The sequence below is a fragment of the Rissa tridactyla genome, chromosome 1 (assembly GCF_028500815.1).
Source record: "Rissa tridactyla isolate bRisTri1 chromosome 1, bRisTri1.patW.cur.20221130, whole genome shotgun sequence".
Taxonomy (NCBI): Eukaryota; Metazoa; Chordata; class Aves; order Charadriiformes; family Laridae; genus Rissa; species Rissa tridactyla.
In genome coordinates, this window is record NC_071466.1 from 95418973 (window position 1) to 95439630 (window position 20658).

The 20658-nt window shown below is 38.7% G+C and overlaps 1 protein-coding gene across 2 annotated transcripts in view; it reads right to left on the minus strand.

The window, feature by feature from the left end:
- Nucleotides 1-20658, minus strand: part of RPGR (retinitis pigmentosa GTPase regulator) — a 48902-nt gene that overhangs the window by 17438 nt on the left and 10806 nt on the right. For both annotated transcript variants that reach the window (XM_054220913.1, XM_054220903.1), the window contains exons 4-7: nt 16767-16829; nt 15029-15187; nt 13370-13519; nt 3914-4072 (exon numbers count right to left, since the gene is read on the minus strand). In XM_054220913.1, the coding sequence (XP_054076888.1) occupies nt 3914-4072; nt 13370-13519; nt 15029-15187; nt 16767-16829 (531 nt within the window). The remainder of the gene's footprint in view (nt 1-3913; nt 4073-13369; nt 13520-15028; nt 15188-16766; nt 16830-20658) is intronic.

Here is a 20658-nt window from a genome sequence, read left to right on the forward strand (position 1 = left end):
GCATTGTTATGTCAAACGATCTATTCTCGAAGGACTCCCTCCCTTCAGAGAATAAAAGGAGGTAACATCTCCTTTCATGCAGAGGATTATTCCCAGAGGATCTGTCATCATCTGAAAAAATGGAGGATATTAAGGCCACTCCCAATCATCTGTTTCTTCTCCAATTTCTAGATTCACAAGTTATTGTTACTCTACTTTTTTAAAAGCTTTATCGACCAAGTACGTAAATTGGGATTGCTGCTCTCTCGTGTTTCTTTTGAAACAATACCAACAGCTTTCATTTTCAGTAGGAAGCACTGGCTAGCGTTGTGGGTAGTAGGTGCAGGTTTTTGTAGTCTCTGAGAGAAGTCATCTGGGATGAGGATACGATCTTCTTGAACTGGCTGATAGACTGTCATGTAATTAATAGGTTTGTGCTGCTACAGTGAGAGAAAGCTTTTGCATGATAGAACTTTTAACTGCGATTTTGTTTATTCTCTAGAACAACTGCAAATATTAAAGACAACAATAAGACTTGTACAGAAGACAGTTTCCAATACCATATTCAACATTTCTAAACCCTTGTATCTTTAAAACGTTTTTTTCCTAATCATTGCTCTCAACAGTTTAATTTTTTGTTCTCTGGGGAAAAAAAAAATGAGTTTCCCATTCTGGAGTTTCACAGAAAAAAACACGAATTATTTTAATATATACTTTCTATCATTTACTCTGATACTTGCTGGAGAGATTCCAAACAGTAGTTTGATTTAATAAGCCAGATAACAGCGGTTCTTAACATACAAAATTGCCAATAGAATAGATAAGACAGTCATAAAAATGAAATCAAATGAAGTGCTTTGGAATAGACTAATTATGTATGAGAGTCAGGAAGAAACTTGCCTCGTACTCAGTAAGATAACTGGATTATGCTTTCTTCTAATTTGATAAACCCTAAGTAGAACTGATGACGAGAAACGAGCCAAGATATGCAACAGTTTCTCCATATGACATTTTTCCTATTCTATTCCTATATTAAATGAGATAGATGAAACATGGGAATATACAAAACTCGGACACTCATTATTTTTTAAGACTGAAATGACACACCCTGAAAAACTGGAAAGACCCTGAAAAGATGAAAACTGCATCAGTATATATTGTGTTACTAAAGCCAAACAGCACATATTTTCACAGAAGATTACATGAAATTCAGAATTTCTTCCAATTTGTACTATGTTCTTACTTTAGGAAAATGAGCTTAAAAGAGGTATGAATGTTTCTGCTCCTCATTAAAGATACATCTCTCATCAGAGTTCTCAATTTGTGGTCACGCCACTTCATCTCAAGATGCAATATACGCGTCAGTACTGATTTCAAGTTAAGTTTCTGGTGCAAACCCTATAATGCATATATGCTACACTCACTTCTTAAATGATTAGTATACAAATCTATCTCTTTTCCCAATTTTTTCCCCAAGCATTTTTGACAAATCTTCTTTTGAAACAGAAAAATTTGTGTATGTCAACACTCCTGATGAAGTATCTTTCACTTGAGACAGTATTTCCATTATCCTCTACTCTTTTGTTCAAAGTGTCTTACGCAGAAGTTCATACCTGTAGCCTATTTAATAACAGTTGAATTACATTAATAAACATCTATCTGACCTTTCACTCATCACAACAACTACTACTCCTTAGGAAAATGTATTTTGTTGGAGGATATTGTTTTCTTCTTCTCTTGACCCAACTGAATCTTCTGGCACTCAGCACTTTAACCATTGACTGCCAGCTAAGTCAGCACTGAATTTCTCATTTGCCTTCTACTACAAAATCTATTTCCACAGGCAAGTAAATCTTACATACTAAGACACCGACTTACTATGGTGTTTTCTCCACTATTTTTGGGTTTTGGCATTATATTTTGCCTCTTTGTTCTAGCTCTTGTACAGATTTCACTATAATGCTGATGTCATCCAGGTCTATGTCTTCCTACTAAATCTCTCTAACGGTAATTTGTTATAATGAAATTTTATCGCATGAAATACCATTAAAACAAAGTATCTATTGGTTGGCTTCAGATTTATAGTTAAAAAAACAATCAATAATGATAATCAAATTTGTTCTGCAGAACTTCACTTCATAACCCACAAAATAATGCTACAATTTATACATTTGCTGCCCCAAAATTTATGGTAATTTTTTTCCTAATAATGATAATCTGATTTCATCTAAAGAAATTTATTTTATGACATAGAATTCTGCCAGGGTAAGACTCTGGTGGAAGAAAAGAGACAAAGGCATTGAAATGTAGACAAATGTTTGCATTATTTCCTGGACTGGCTACTGTTATTTCCTCTTCTTAGTTTTCCCAAAGGAGTTTTAACCTATTGAGAATCTTGCAGCTTGACTCATCATTACCCATAACCGTTCCCAGCACATCACTTCCACCTTTACCCTCTCCAGTGGCTTGCAGTACAATACCGCATCATATTACATATAATTTCAGTTAGATTTTCAATTTATATTTTAGATATTTTGATTACATAACCTTGAAGGCACTCCACTAGATTGACAAGAGATGGCTTTAGCATTTTCAAAATACAGATTTAAGGACCAATATTTATACATATTTATACCTCCTACTTGTTTTTATAGTTTTTGCATTTGGGTAGGAGATTAATTACAGGCATATTATACATCTGTGGATTTCATTACAAGTCAAAGCTGGTATTTTTTAAATCATCTGTGGGCAAAGTCAAACTCCCCCTTCCTTCTTCGACAGTACTATAGTTCAGGATAGAACTTGTGTAAATAAATAGCTATCAATGCTTTGCATATCTCTTTGAAAGCTAATTTATCATTGGGCCACAACTATTTAATAGTACAGTAATATACACCATATTTTGTCTTCCAAGTACTACACATACAAACCTGTGAACTAGTATATAACAGTTGTATTTACTGATTTTTATAACTTGTACAATATGTTGAATGTCTATATTCGTACTAGTTTTATACGCATGTTAAAGATTCTGCTTAAAGTCACAGGCAAACTCTGCGTCACAAAAGAGATAGTTAATCCATTTAGGCATCCAGTAGATTGTGCATCTCCATCACTATTAACAAAGAGCTACTTGAAAAGTGACTTCCTAAACACCTTCCTAAATATTCAAGGTCATTTAAGTTTACTACAGAATGGAAGCTTTCCTCTAAAATTCCACACACACACCCCTCAGTACCGCTTTCAAGCTCCTCAGAGGACAGAAACACCGACCATCTGTGTTGCATTGCCTTGTTACAATCCCAGTACAAAGGGCACTCAGACTCTGTACAGTATCTCTTAAAATGCTATTTATTGGAGCTAACACTATAAAGAAAAAGAAGATAGTGTCAACAATCTTAACAGCTCTTCAGATGCTGGAAATCCTGAGCTGTGTGGAATCGAACCGGCCTACATCCAGACACAGCATGCTACACAGATCCCATGTGTGGAAGGTTACCCCATTTTGGTCATTTGAGCTCTTACAGGATTTTCTCACAAACAAAACAACCCTATTCATTGCTTATACTGTCAAATAAAAAGGACATTCACATGGGAACTTGCTGCTGAAGGTTTAGATAAAGGCAAGGACGGGCAGGTGGTGTAACCACAGGTACCACACAGGAGCTGCCTGTTAGCTCCTCTGTTACAACCAGCTGGAAAAGTTTATCCTCCAGCAAAGGGATATGCTCAGCACAGGCCTGAACGTCAAACTGCATGCGCAGCACAGCACAGCACACGCCTGCACTTGGGTTAACTGTTACATGGATTTCTACCTCCTTGATGTACAGTGGTCTTCCAGTTAGGATCACTACAGCAGCTTACACTTTAGTGGGATGTAAATTCTTTAAAGTAAATTGAGTTTATTTTTTAAAAAGCCAGTTAAATTGCATACCTGTTAGCACCACTGTGTGTTCTCCACCACAAGCAACCTTATTCACCTTTTCCATAATTCCCAGTACAGGCTGTGGGACTCTATTGTTCTTCAGCTGTTCAGGCAATAATCCCAGTTTCCCATTCTCAGGTTCTCCAAAAGTATAGAGCTCACCATCTCCTGTGTAAATACAGAACAGAGTGGGACTTCCAGCATGAAGTAAGGATGGGTTGTCAAGACTGCAGACACAAATCAGTAAGATAGAAAAGTGTATGAACATCATGGAATAATTGAACATAATGTCCAGAGAGCTGTGCAAAGCAATCTGCTTTGATGGAAAAAGAAGGAGCTAAATTTTAGCCCCTCTCCATGATGAGAACCACAAAATTTAGCTTGCAAGGAATCTAGACAAAGGAAAAACAAAACCACATATATCCTTTTGAGAGGTTAATTCCCTCTGTAATCAGCATTTATGTCAACTGAAGTTGCTATTAAGAATATCAATTAAAACAGAAAATGGTTTTGCATGGAATTTTGATGGAAAATCCACACTTTTTTCTTGTAAGATAGAGAGAAAAAAAGGCAAAAAGCAGAGTAAATGATATGAAACTGTTTGGTGTAGAGAGCAAGAAGAGACCTGTATATCCAACAACAGGAATACAGCAGTGATTCCATAGCAATAACTCCACCAGAATGAAGTTCAAAAAAATATTGAGAGGTCTCTACAGATCTCTTCTTCTAACTTCTTTCTGATCTGCTAGATAATCATATGAGAAGACCTTTCTCATTCACCCAGACTTTTTAAGAATCCAGTTCAAAAACTATTCAATCCTAAATTTGGGTAATTCATTTTACTTTCAAGTTTCCATTGTTTTCTCTTTTCCAATCACTCCCTTTGCTTTTTCATTGCTGTACATCTGTATTACAGACAGCATTCCATATATACATCTATCATAGTTAAAAATGATTTCTGATTTTCTGTGCAGCTATTCCAACCAGCTGTTTTATCAGGGCAGAGTGAGGTTTAGGTAGAAACCATCTTTACTGCCAGGAAAGCTTCAAGTTAATAGCTGAGTGTCCTCCACTCCTGAAAAGATTATCTGTGGAGTACTATCCTCATACCAAATTGTGGCCCACAATCTGAATTTGAAATTACTTGCCAAAAAAATCATCATACACTATTATGTAAGAAAAAGTTTGACTTTTAATCCCAGTTGGATATAACAAAGCACAAGGATACACAAAACTCTAACATGGAGCTAGTCCAAGACAAAGAAACGTCTAAACCAGCGTAGGAGCTGTCTGCTAAAGGAAATTCGAAGGGAGAGCTACAGTTACATAATCAAGAAATCAAGATAATAACAAACCCCAGACATACACTCCGTTATTAAAGCTCAGGCATCAGAAGCACCCATCTACAACATTTTTGGAAACACACAGATTTGTATTTCAGTACAAAATGTACTTTTACTTTCAGAGGGATACATCTAGTATTTTCAGAGGGCTACATTAAGCGTTCACAAATGTACTTGCGTAGCATTTAGAGGCACTGCTATTGCACGATGCACAAGTATCTGAGAGATTCTTAGTTAAAAGCGTTGAATTCCTTGCCAACATGAAAACTAGGCTAACCTTAGAAATGCTGGTCTTTCCCCACAGACAATGAAAACAGAGGAGCTCAAAGACAGTTTTAAAGCAGAAGCTTTATTTAAGCGCTCAGGATTCACCATTTGAGAAGCCCATTCCTCTCTCCCCTGAACACAGGCCGAGCATAACAAAAAAAGCTTATTACTATTGCAAATATCCCCCAGTTTGCATAGCTGCTACATTTTTTGCTTTTTCCTTGCACTTTGTCAGCCACAACTTAAAATTTGGGAAATTAAAGACAATGGCAACAACCAAAAAAATAAGCCTACACAGAAACAGGAAATATGGAAGAGCTAAAAGTAAACCTATGAATAAAAATGTAAAACAGAAAAAAATGAAGCTGCATATGCATTCTAAAAAGCAAATGAGATTAGTCAAATTACTAAAACCAAGTTAATAAAAATGTAAGGATAAGATTCAAAATTGAAATGTATTAAAAATTCGGCAAACCAAGCCAAGACAGGAAAGGAATTTTATCTTTTTGAATTTTTAATTCTGATGACAAGAAAGTCAAAACTGGTGTCAGTAAGAAATGTATTATTTTTATTGAATCTTCCTGAACTTCAGCCTGGCAATACACTTGTTTAAAATTTCCTTTTGCATGAATAAAAACTCAGCGAGAATTTCAGGTTGCAAAACTGCATCTTCATTTTGTGTAACTATGGGACAACTAATTATTAATACATTTTCATTTAAGACATCTGATAAATCCAATAGATAAACTAGATTCAAAACGTTTTTCCTGGAAAACTCTTTTGCGAGCAATATCTGTTTTTTTTTCTTTGTGGCACTTGGCTCTGGATTACTTTGTGCTAAAGGGTGACTACAGCAGTGGGTGCACAGAACAGAGCAGCACAGACTGCTGTTGTCAGGACCCTCCATCAGAAGGGCTTCGATTCATTCTGAAAACCCTTGAACTACTATGTCTTTTAATAAAGCACTGCTTCTCCTCCCATCCTCTCAGAGGAAGTGATGCTGGAGCAGTCATGCTCATCTGTGATGTATGTTACCTTTGGTATCGACAGTTCGCAATATGCAAAAAAAAAGGGTCTAAATTATTATCTATTTTCTTCAAGGGAAGCCTGAAGATAGGTTTTCAATTAATTTTAACTATACGGAGAATCTGAAGGAGAAGGACTTGGGGGTGTTGGTTGATGAGAAGCTCAACATGAGCCAGCAACGTGCGCTCACAGCCCAGAAGACCAACCACATCCAGGGCTGCATCAAAAGCAGCATGGCCAGCAGGTCGAGGGAGGTGATTCTGCCCCTCTACTCCACTCTGGTGAGATCTCACTTGGAATACTGCATCCGGCTCTTGGACCCTCAGCACAGGAAGGACATGGACCTGTTGGAGTGGGTCCAGAGGAGGGCCATGAAGATGATCCGAGGGCTGGAGCACCTCTCCTATGAAGACAGGCTGAGGGAGTTGGGGTTGTTCAACCTGGAGAAGAGAAGGCTCCAGGGAGACCTTATAGCAGCCTTCCAGTACCTGAAGGGGGCCTACAGGAAGGATGGGGTGGGGCTGTTTGCAAGGGCATATAGCAACAGGACGAGGGGCAATGGTGTTAAACTAGAGCAGGGTGGGTTTAGATTAGACATTAGGATGAAGTTCTTTCCAATGAGGGTGGTGAAACACCAGAACAGGTTGCCCAGAGAGGTGGTGGAAGCCCCATCTCCGGAGACATTCAAGGCCAGGCTTGATGAGGCTCTGAGCAACCTGATCTAGTTGAAGATGTCCCTGCGTACTGCAGGGGGGTCGGAACTAGATGATCTTTAAGGTCCCTTCCAAACAGAACCATTCTATGGTTCTATGATTCTAAGCATGTCTCTTATGGTAAAGTTCACTCAGGACCAAAAAAAAGATACTATGCATTTTTTCAGATAAATCAGCTTCAAAATTATTTAAATGCATAAATTTATCAATTAACTTGACAATTCTGAAGAAAATGTATAACATGCTCAAAGTGCAAAAACCGCAGAAAGGACTTTTTTTCATAAAAGCTGAATTCCTGCTTTAAATGGAAAATGGGTCCTAAGCCTCAACATAAAGCTGCAACCCAGCACTTCCACCAAAGATTTAGAACCTAACTGTTACGGCACAATATTTATTCGTAAAGTTCACAAGCCTCTGCCTTAGTCAAAGAAACCCCAGACAATTTTATATTGTTTCTATATTTTCCAAGATCAATTCTGCCTCTCACAACAGCACAGATTCTTCAAGTACCACGCTCCTGTGCCACTAAGGCTAGCAACTGGAGTTACTGTCTTCAGTGAATGCTCTAACTGCACAGAGAGACAATCAGGGACTGACAATCTTACTGAATGTCAAGCCTCCTGCAGGGTTTCACAGGGCTCAGGCTATTAAGAGTAGCCACCCACAATCTATTCACAGAGCTACACCCTTCTCAGCAAGACAATGAAAGAGGATAGCAGCCATATTTTCCAACTATCATCATCAGAGGTGTAACCCCGTCCTCCCAGCTGTCCTTATTTTCTCTATCATTCGGACACTTTCTTTCCTGCACACACAAACTACACCAATAATATTATAATACTTCATTTACCTGCATGTATTTGTGCAGAAATACCTTTGCTGTATTCTTCTACACTTCTTTTCTAAGAGGTGTTCTGCAGTCATTTCAATCTGCCTGTTTTTTAAGAAACAGTAAATGATCACAGCTGCAGAAAAGTATCTTTCATTTCATTTCTAAACTATGGACTGTGTTTAGGCTTCTAGTTCAGTTTGATCTTCTGTTTTAATTCTGATCTTTATCCTTATGCCTACGTCCTTATACTCTGAACAGGCTGATACTTTGCAATTATTTGCAGCAGCATCAGTTTTCTATCCTAAAACAGTAGCTCAATTAACAACAAAAAATAAACTGCAATGTAAGGCTTTCTATAACCAAAACATTCCATTGACAATCCCCATTTTATTAGGGATTCTAAGTGAAAAGAAACAAAAAAAACCCAACCACAAAATGAACCCTCTAGTTTTTGGAAGGTAAGCATTGTTTTATTGCCACATATTTCTAGAAACAAGCTGATAAACCCCCAAAAGCACTTGGGAGCTAACTACTTACGTGGTTCTCTTTGAAGAGACCAGCATTTCTTTTAAAACACTACTGCACTGCAAATATTAATCCAATCACAATCTAATTAATAGGATTAGAGATTCAAATGGCCAAGCTTCCACTGACTTCCCAAACTAATCAAGTTTATTACATTTTTTCAACTTAATAATCCAGCTAACAAAGATAAACCCATTTATTAAAGCAATTTTTGAATACATTAGACATCCCTTTAAGGCAAATAGTAGTCTAAAAACTAGGAAGAATAGCTATCAAGCATAAAAAGAATCAGTCAAACCCAGATAAATTTTGAGTACAGTATGTGTGCAGTACATCTGCATTTTAAGGACACCCTGTTCACAATGGAACCTGGTTATTTCATTTCCTCCTCTCATGAGAGTCCTATTCTCACATGTTGAACGTCCCCCAGTGTGGCACATTTTCTGTATCACTAAACTTTAGGTCACAGGAGCATGTCAAGGAAATGGCAAGAGAACGGCCCCTCAAAGGCAAACGCAAGTACTGCAGATGAGCAAAGATAAGAGATCTGGCTGGTGGCAAATAAGGGCAGAAGACAAAAGAACCGGATCACTCTGTGATCCTTGAAATAAATGAAAAGTGAAAAAAAAAAAAAAGAAAGTGTTTATTCAAGACCAAATTGATTGAAACCACCTCAAACGCTGAAATTCTGAGCATGGAAGTGTCTGTGGAATGGCTGATCTTTAAAACTGGTCCTTAAAAATAACGACAAAATACATTAAAAAAAGGAATGCAAGCAACCCACAAAGCTCTCTATGAAAAGACATCTGTGAGAAGCTATCTTGACCTTGTTTACAGTAACAGTTCAGGCAGGGGGAACATCAGAAGAGGTCTAATATATTCAATTCCTTTCTGGCTCCATGAATGTAACTCTGCTGTAGACACCAGAGTACTGGTTAGATAAATTGGCTTTTCCTGTTCTTCATCTCCTTGGGTGAACAAATGAGCTATAAATGCTTGCCAAGATTAATACTTTCTGAAAAATCGTTGCCCTCTTGAGTGAGTGTGGTCAAAGACTAATCAAGCAAAGATCTGTATAACAACTCAACATCGTTGCTCTTTCTTTGTTGCTTTGTTTGAGACATACCTCTAATATGGAGACCTAACATCCCAAGTCTGCAAAAAGAAAGGAAAGGAAATGGGTACTCGGAAAAAGTCCTAAAGACCTAAAGAGGGCTGGAAGCTATAAACTAAAAACTTCTTTTCAGCGGAACTCTTTGAAGAATGCAAATTGAGAGGAAAATGGAGCAAATAATCATCTTTCCAACTTGAAGTGAGTAACCAGACCAGCCTCCTAATTTGCATATGGAAATGAGCTAGCCATTGCCTGTGGTTGTGCCTAGTCTAAATTTCAGAAGTGTTTTTTATTAAAAATAATTCAGGATAAATTCTGTTGTTCTATTCTACAAGTACTTTAGGCATTAGTGAGGCCCTCATGTACATGGTAGAATACAGATGACTCTGACATGTTTAATAGTTGAATTATCATCTGCAAAGAAGGCATTCTAAAAAGCAAAAGTGAGAAAGGTAATAAATCATCTTTTTGGAACTACTAGATTTGAGAAACTTTGTAGAACTGAAGTACAAATTCAGATGACTGAATGCCATACAATTTCCATAAAATATGCTTTTATCTACCAAAGGTTTGCATCAGGATTCCACTCTACTTTTCATTTTATAGTAGTTAAACACCTTAAAGACAAATGCCCACTAAAAACTCTTTTATAAGACAAGCTGTTTCAAAGAAATAACAACTTTAGTTTAAAAAAGAAAAAAAGCTGGGATTCACTTTTCACCACTTTTTTCCTCAATAGTGGCTTATTAATGAACATCCTGCCCTGGAGAGGGCACTCTGTGACCACACTCTGTATTCTAGCATCCTCATTAACCACATTTTAGTTTTAACCCAGATCGGCCTGTGTTCCTAAGAGTTTGCCTACCCAGTATACAGCTTATGTCAAACGTAAATATATTAAGAAAGGGAACCATATGGTGCCATGCTCATCAGTTCACCCAGCAACATGCATCAAGTCCTACATTCTGCAACTACGCTTTACTATTAAAGACAGTATATAATTTGATGCTTTTTATGTACAAGTCATGTTTAAAAGGTCAAAACATAGTAATTTTAGAGTATAGTTATGTAAGTCTATAGTTATGTAAGTACAGTATAGGTAAGTTACAGGTGTTGAAAGCTTTGCATACACAGTGTTTCTCTCATTTCTTCCATAGTAACACAATCTAAAAAAAGTTCCTCTGGTATACTTTTTTGATGTTGAGGGAATTAATACAGATTATACACTCACCTGAATAGTTCAAATTTCATTTCTGGAAATACAGAGCCACTTTCTTTTCCAGGTATTTCCTCCAAAAGTATATATTAAAAATAACACTAATGATTCTAATTTCTAGTACACAAGACAAAACCATACAATAAAAATAAACAGAAAACTCCCTGTGCTAGGCAAACATTTAAACATACTGCAAGGCATAATTCAACGACCAAATGGCAATCTGGGGGGGGAAAAAACCACCTATCCCCGTAATATGAATATTCCAAATACTCCATAATTATCTATTTTGCTGTTCTACCAGCACTCAGAGGCAGAATACTGAGAATGTGAACCACCGTTCTGAGGCAGTCCAACAAGCCCTACAAGCAAGTGTTTTCCATAAATGAAAAAAGAATCCACATAATACTAAAAGAACCACATTTTTTTAAGCAAAATCTTTTAACAGCATAGTACCTTGACATCCTTCCTCACTAGGCTGTGAGAAAAATAAGGTAACTACATTTGTACTCAAACAGACTCAGCTTGCAGAACTTCCAAATTCATAATTTAATGGCTAACTTCATAGCTAAAACAATGTATGACTACGGTACACTCAGAGTAAATGCGTAAACTTTGTTTTTAAACACTGGCTGGATATACACTGACACTAGTGCAAGAGAAGATCAATTCAGTAAAAAAGAACCCGGATATCCAACGCTAAATGTCTATGATAGTTAAAGTATCAGTCAAATAAAATTATCAACAAGGGCCCAAAGGAAAATAATAAAAAAATATTTCTCTTTTCACCACAAAAGAGGCCATCCACATGTCCATAGTTTCAGGAAGATAAATTGAAGCCCAGTTTGTGCAGGATTTGCAGATACTAAGGCTGAAAATTAAGATTTTCCATCTCACACCAAGGCCTGTTTAAACAGTAACAGGTTCAACAACTCCTCATTTTCACAGGTGATAACCAGTTCATCTTCCTACCAATATTTTAAGAGGCTCCGTTTCTTCTACCCAGCTGCTACCCTAATCTTTTTTCTCAAACTCCTCCATTAAAAGCTTCCGCTTCCTTAGAGCACTTGGCACACACTGTTCTCTCCTTGCTCTTAGATGCTTGTCCTCAACCCTTCTTCTAATGAGAGCTTTTCTTACATCCCACTGCAGTCTTTCAGAGCTTCTGCTCTTGTCTTTAAGGCAGAAATACACACCTTCTTACTATACCCTTGAAGTAAGGCTCTTTTTTTTTTCCCCCCATTTATTTCGAGTTCAGGAAGCTGTAGATTTCCTAACAGGTGTTGAGCTCCTGATCAGTCATAGGCACTTCATTCATTTACTGTAATAAAGCATCTATAATAGAAGTTGCACACTACGAGTGTAACACCTAATTAGTATTTGTCTAGCATAGGAAGCTCTCATTCTGTTAATAGCATATTCTCAGAGAGCTATATGGATATCATACATGGAAAAGTAACATTTATCAAGTAACCTGAGAAGAATATCTGATGGAATAGTTCCTGGGTACCCAGCAAAAGCTTCACAATCAAAACTGTTGATCCTTTGAAATCTTTAATTACACTGAGGGGCCTAAACTGTAAAGCTTAATAGAGTAAATCTATATGGCTGAGAGGAGTTCATGGCTGCTCATATATAATATCATCAGTACCAACTGACAAATTCACCCATGTTGGCAGTATTAAAAAAAGAGTGGCATCATCACTTTGGAAACCAACAGACAGGTGGGAAGAGAGAGGTGGAAAGCAACAGGAAGGTAGGTTGGTTTGGAGATCAGACACCGACTCCCTGTAACGCATGCTTCTCATATCATGTACTGCCTATTATATTGACACCATAACTTAAAATTTAAGACATAACATCAAACTTTGACAACAATCTTGCACTGCTAGCAAATGAGATTAATTTTTCCTCAAAACATAGTAAGTCTATTCAATATTTATATTTCTAGAGAAGATGAAGATGATTATTTGATCACCATAAAAAATCAATAATCTCAAGAAAAATTGGATTATTGAAACCATAACACCAATCCACAACATTTGTCATAACCTTCATGAAAATAAAGTGTGGCAAGATAGTCGTTCTTTCTAATATACTTTTGCACAACAATGTGCAAATGCAGAAAATTAACTGCGGATTTTTCTCACAGTATTGGTAATTCAACAATAACATACAATTACATAGTAGATTACATGCAAATTTCCCAAATAAATCAATTAGGACCACATTTTAGAGAACCTGTCTCTGGTAAAATCTCCCAACGTGATACAAAACTACACAGATGATTGTCTGCCACATGGCAGCTTTTAACAACTATGGCATATCTAGTTTCAAAAGTAATGAATGCCTCATTTGCTACCTTTACACAGATGATGATTTCAGAGCCACCTACTTGTATCCACTAACCGCTATTCCCATTCTCTTACCTGTTATCAAGGCAGAGTGATAATATCCACAGGATACAGAGGAAACAGGTTTTCCAACATCCACTTGACAAGGGACACAGACACAGGCTTTATCAGCCAAGCCAATCTGACCTTCTGAATTGTCACCCCACACAAAAAGCTGCCCATCCTCTGAAATGAAGACACAGATAGTCAACAGATTTAAAACCAAAACTAATAAAATGTTCAACTATCCATTTAAGACCATTTCATAAACTCTGTGTATGACACCACTAAATGTCATGATCTCGGGGATGTCATAAAATGGTATTTATCACATTGCAACAAAAGAGTCTGAAGTAAGAGGGTATCCTTAAGCTTTTCAAAAGTGACACAGAACACTTAGTCATCTACTGATGTTAGACCATAAATAGCAACAGGTAAAGTACTACGTAAAAACATTCCTTCAAGAAGAGTAAGATTGAGCGTATAAGGCAACGCAGTTGCCAGAGGTCAGTATGAAAATATTCCAGCGAATTTAAGGCATCTTCTCATTTCTGGTAGCAAGTCACCACTTTCTCATTCTTCCGAACTTATTCTCTGTTCTGACTTTGCTATACATCTCACTTATTCTTGCCTTATTTTTCAGTTCTCTTCCCAGCTGATTATATTGCCCAGTTTCATTTTATTTTCCTTAGACTATCGCAAAAGCTGTTCCAGGTTTATTAAGACCAGCTTCTGTTGACACAAAGACCAATGGCAGCAGTAAAAAATGAAAAATGTAGCAAACAACATGAAAAATCACTCGACTTTTCTAGAAGACATGAGGTCTTCTCTCTGCATATTTCTTATTGGTGGTAAGTAAGTTGTGAATAAAAATATGTACCATCTACAGTGCTACTGAGATGCTGTTGGGAACTAAAATCATTCAAAGTTGACTTACGAATCTCAGGAGAATGTTAGCAATTGTCACAAAAAAATACAAACCAGACAAGCAGGACAGCATCTCTCTCACCCACTCTTTTGCTCTCTGTCACATCCTGAAATGACAGCCTCAATAAGGTATCCTAAACATGTACAGAAACAGCTGCTTTATAGCAAAACTTGAGAAATTACACCATAGGGTAATAAAGGACCACCCATTCAGTGGCTGAAAGTATTATAAGTGTGTGGACTTCAACATGTCAGAATTCTGTAATTTGCCATCGGAGAAGCAGGTCATAGGTTAGGCCTCTCTCAGAATTAGCAATCACCCAGCTGTGTAGCCTGTACAGGTAGACCAAAATAGTTGCAGTAAGAAGTGGAATTAGAGAAACTTAGTTGTCATAAGATTCATGTTTTGTAGCTGGCTTCCTTGGAAATGAACTGAAGCTCTTTCCCATTTTGAGGGTATTCATACTGCCTCTGCTTTGCAAGGATTCCTACTCAACTAGTACAGGTTGAGATCCCACTGCTGGCCATCGCTCACGGAAAAGGTCTACTTTCACAAAAATTGTAGGAAGTTACCGAGACTGCCACCCCTTACCAGATTGTGTGGAAGTAGGAAATTGGCTATCAAAAAATTACTGTGGTTACTAGGGAAAGAAGATAGGGAAGCACAGAAAATACACGCACACACGCAGACAGAATGCCGGAATAAATGCTTCCCTGGAACACCAGGCTGGACGCACATAAATAGGTTTTATTAGCAGTTGCTCTTACCAGTTACTGCTGCTGAGGTGTATGATCCAGCTGCTAGCTGTTTGATCTTGTGCTGGTTGGTAAAAAAACTAATTAAATGAAATGTCGTCCTTTCCTCTGTGTCACCTAAACCCAACTGACCTTCACTGTTACCTCCAGCAGCATACACATTTCCTTTTTCTGCATACAGAAAAGCACATGTAATACAGAGAATAAAGACATTCTCATCAATGGTAAAAAGTCAGAGAAAACAGAGCAAGTCATTTAATTTTTAATGGAAAAGTATTACAGAAAAGTTGGGGTCTACTGCCCTGAAATATCCTCGAGTTGACATTAGCAGTTTCTGGTGTAGCCAGCAAAGAGGCTTTCCTGCACATGCTTGGATCAGAACTTTCTAAAGGCCTCACATGTACTTAGACTGACTGCATTTCCCACCATTCTGGAGACTGATCTAAAAAGTAAATATAATTTGAAGTTCTGCAAGAGTTCTGAGAAAATGACTACTACTAGCCCTGGCAGCCAGAAGAAGCTCCTTCCCCAAATAATATATATTTTAAGATAAAGCAAGAGGAAAATGGTGAATGATGTCATAGGCAAGAAAACTGAAGTTGTATTAGTACATAAATTAAAGAGATGCATAACTTGATAGTTTTGAGTACTGCGAATGAAATATACTTTTGCTTAGTTTTTTATTAGAAATATTTTACTCATTTTAATATTTAAATCACTTTCAATTTAATTAATTAGGTCTTTATTTTGTTTAAGAATCTCAAAGATGAAGTTAAAACTGACGACTGATACCTTCAACTTAAGAGAACTTTAAGATTTATATTTTTAATTTTAGTATGTTTCACATCTAAAATGCTCATCTATGATGAAAAAGATAAGGCCCATTAATAACACAAATCCGGACACAAATGTGATAAGCAACTGACATACAATTTATAAATGCTCCTTGCTATATAAATGCCCACAAATTATCTAGCCAGTGTGTACACTAAAAGTGACTAATATTTACCCTGTGCAGTCTTGCATACTCAACTGTTATTAAAATGTTCTGTTTTATTCTAATAGTCTTATTTACAGTGCTCAGGGTCTCCACATATATAAACCTCCTCATAATCAAACAATCCTCTTTATAATATTACCACAAGCTAAAGGATTGCAACCATAGATGGCTATTTCATTACATAAATTTCAGAAGCATGACAAGAATTTGCATCAATTCTCTGTATACTGTCTCTCTAAAAATTTTAGTTTATATTTACAGTTTATTTATTTATAACTTAATAAAGCAACTTGTCATTGAAATAGCAGACTACCTTGTCTAACCAAAATGCAACAAAATTTGAAGACTTGAAAACATTCAGTTCTATATCTACTCAAATATGTAACTTCACACTAACAGAGATAAATTACTTGTCAAAGGTAAATTTGAGTACAGATATATAAAACATACTAATATACTTTTACAAGGCTTAAATGAAATGTTGATAATTGTTAACCACACCTCAAATGCCAGCAGGAAAGTTTTTCATCTGTCTATTGCTAGCAAACTCCTATATAACATTATTTTATAAACGCATTGACTCAGAATAAATCAAGAATTCAAAGAACTGGATGTCAAACTCCCAAGTTTTAACTGTCCCATTTTCATTTATTTTTCCTTCCTCAAGACTCCTGGGGTTCCAAATGTAATTTTGCATGAAAGAAATGGAAGCAATCTATCTTTAATATGTACATAATATAGGTTACATACCTGTGTAAACTAAAGTGTGGTTTCTTCCACAAACAGCAAGTTTCGTTTTTTCTGGTTTTAAAGCTATGAATTAGAGCCAAAGGGGGGGTGAAAGTTATAAACAAGCTGATACCTGGTTCAACAACAAAATGTTCTATGCTTTACAGAGCGCTCTGCGTTTTTTCATATTTTTACCAACAGAATGATTACAAGATTCGTTGCCCATTTGAACCTAGCACATGACTTGTTAAATCAGGATTCCCCAAAGACAAGAAAACAGATATAGACCTTAAAAACTTATAACTGACACACAGGTTAACTTGACGATGGCTATTTCATCCCAATGCCACACTGCTCAGAATTTACCTTTTATGGGATACGCCTCAAAGAATATATCATGTCGCAGGAAAAAATGCATGCTTAAAGCTGTCTTCAGTTTTCATTAACAGCACTATTCTTAACTCCCTCTTAACAGTTTTCCCGCTATCCTTAATCTTCAAAATCATACCGTTCTTTTGTCTTGTCATCCCTATCTTCCTTTGTTAGGCACAGCTACCATTTTTCCTAGACTTTTGCTCTGCACTATTGATCACTAAACTCAATCGCCACGGATGGTCCTATCTGGACTAGCACGTAAAATTTTTCCATATACTATCCTGTCTCAATTTCAGCTCAATTACCGCCCACCCTTTATATGTACTTCTCTGCAGTCTGATCACTGTGAAAGACTGGGAATGTAGGTGAGAAAGAGAGAGAATACAGAGGTGCTTTTTCTCCCATGGCAAGTTGCACTCCATTTCAGAAACGGAAAAAATCTCACTGACTTTTCCATCCTCTCTCCAATTACTGACCGTTGCCAACATTTCAGCCATGTCCCTTTGCCCTATACAATGGTCTTAAACAGCATTATTTTTACATAATATATCTTTAATTGCTTTTCCACTGCACTAGTCCATGACAAAGCCAACAATCATCATCCCTTCCACAAACCTTTTCAGTCCTTCCAAATCAACTTTCATCAGCTTCATAACATTCATGTTGAAATCCCTTCTACCAAGTCACCAAATAAATCTACTTAAGCATGAACTGCCTCTGGTCTATCAGACACAAACATAAATTGTCCAAATTCAGGTTCCTGCCTATCCTATCTGACACCTATCACTACCACTAGGCTGGAATCATAATACTTCCAATGTTGGCTTCTTCCTACAATCTTAATTTGCAGCTTTATATTCCAAAACTCTGCCTCCGACTTCAGAGATGATCCTAATCAGCTCTTCAGAAGCCTGTGCTCCCTAACCTTCCTCCCACTTAGGCTAATCAATTGTATTTGATGAGCCATGCTAACAACATTGCTGGAAATTTTTCATAAATTTCATTAGTCTCTGGTCAAGTCCTGGAAGATATTTTCTCAGAAAATATGCAGCCACAACCATTTGTGATAGGGTTGTGATGTGACCATTTGTGATAGGGTTATGCCCCCCAGATAGGGGGCGTAACCAGGCTCCTTAGGAATAAGTCTGGGGGTGGCAGAATTTCAGCTCCCGCCAGTAAAAAGGAGAGAGGACCTATAGCCCAGCTGAAGTGCTTATACACTAATGCACGTAGCATGGGCAACAAACAGGAGGAGCTGGAAGCCATTGTGCAGCAGGATAATTATGATGTAGTTGCCATCACAGAAACGTGGTGGGATGACTCACATAGCTCTAGTGCTGCCATGGATGCCTATAGGCTCTTCAGGAAGGACAGGCAAGCAAGGAGAGGCGGGGGTGTGGCCCTGTATGTTAAGGAGTGTTATGAATGCTTTGAACTTAATGATGGTGATAATGAGACTGAATGTTTATGGGTAAGAATCAGGGGCAGGGCTAACAAGGCGGATATCGTAGCAGGAGTCTGTTATAGATCGCCCAATCAGGATGAGGAGGCAGATGAAATATTCTATAAACGGCTGGGAGAAGTCTCAAGATCGCGGGCTCTTGTCCTCGTGGGGGACTTCAATTTGCCGGACATCTGCTGGGAATACAATACAGCAGGGAGGAAACAGTCTAGAAGGTTCCTGGAATGTACCGGGGATAACTTCCTGACACAGCTAGTGAGAGAGCCAACTAGGGAAGGTGCCCTGCTGGATCTGTTGTTTGTAAACAGGGAAGGTCTTGTGGGGAATGTGAAGGTTGGAGGCTGTCTCGGGAACAGTGACCATGAAATGATAGAGTTTTCGATTCTACGAGAAGCAAGGAGAGGGGTCAGCAGAACTGCTACCTTGGACTTCCGGAGGGCGGACTTTGGGCTTTTCAGGAGCCTGGTTGACAAAGTCCCCTGGGAGGCAGTCCTCCAGGGCAAAGGAGCCCAGGAAGCCTGGATGATTTTCAAGAAGGAAGTCTTAAAGGAGCAGGAGCAGGCTGTCCCCATGTGCCAGAAGACAAGCCGTCGGGGAAAAAGACCGGCCTGGCTAAACAGGGAGCTAGTGTTGCAACTTAGGGAAAAAAAGAGGATCTATGGCCTCTGGAAGGAAGGGCAGGCCACTCAAGAGGACTACAAAGAGGTAGTGAAGCTATGTAGGGAAAAAATCAGGAGGGCCAAAGCCCAGCTAGAACTAAACCTGGCTTCTGTTGTCAAGGACAACAAAAAAAGTTTCTATAAATAAATTAGCAATAAGAAGAGGACTAAGGATTATCTCTGTCCTCTAGTAGATGGGGCCGGCAACATAGTGATCAAGGATGAGGAAAAGGCTGAGGTACTTAATGAAGTCTTTGCCTCAGTCTTCAGCAGTAGGACCAGTTGTTCCCTGAGTACCCAGACCCCTGAGCTAGAAGACAGGGATGGGGAGAAGAATGAAGCCCCTGTAATCCAAAGGGAAACGGTGAGGGACCTGCTTCAGCACCTGGAGGTGCACAAATCTATGGGGCCGGATGGGATCCACCCAAGGGTATTGAAAGAGCTGGTGGAGGTGCTCGCCAGGCCACTTTGCATCATTTATGAGTAGTCCTGGACAACCGGGGAGGTCCCAGCTGACTGGAGGTTAGCAAATGTGACACCCATCCACAAGAAGGGCCGGAAGGAGGATCCGGGGAACTACAGGCCAGTCAGTCTGACCTCGGTGCCTGGGAAGGTCATGGAACAGATCCTCCTCAGTGCCATTACACAGCACATGCAGGAGAACAGGGTGATCAGGCCCAGCCAGCATGGGTTTGTGAAGGGCAGGTCATGCCTGTCAAACCTAATATCCTTCTATGATAAGGTGACCCACTTAGTGGATGAGGGAAAAGCTGTGGGTGTTATCTACTTGGATTTTTGCAAAGCTTTTGACACTGTTTCCCACAGCATTCTCCTGGAGAAACTGGCTGCTCATGGCCTGGACAGGTGTACTCTTTGCTGGGTAAAAAACTGGCTGGATGGCCGTGCCCAGAGAGTGGTGGTAAATGGAGTTAAATCCAGTTGGTGTCCGGTCACAAGTGGTGTCCCCTAGGGCTCGGTGCTGGGGCCGGTTCTCTTTAATATCTTTATCAATGATCTGGATGAAGGGATCGAATGCACCCTCAGTAAGTTCGCAGATGACACTAAGCTGGGTGGGTGTGTTGATCTGCTTGAGGGTAGGTTGGCTCTGCAGAGGGATCTGGACAGGCTGGACCGATGGGCTGAGACCAATGGTATGAGGTTCAACAAGGCCAAATGCCGGGCCCTGCACTTGGGTCACAACAACCCCATGCAGCACTACAGGATTGGGGCAGAGTGGCTCGAAAGCAGCCCGGCAGAAAAGGACCTGGGGGTGTTGGTCGACAGCCAGCTGAATATGAGCCAGCAGTGTGCCCAGGTGGCCAAGAAGGCCAACAGCATCCTAGCCTGTATCAGGAATAGTGTGGTGAGCCGGACTAGGGAAGTGATCATCCCCCTGTACTCGGCACCGGTGAGGCCC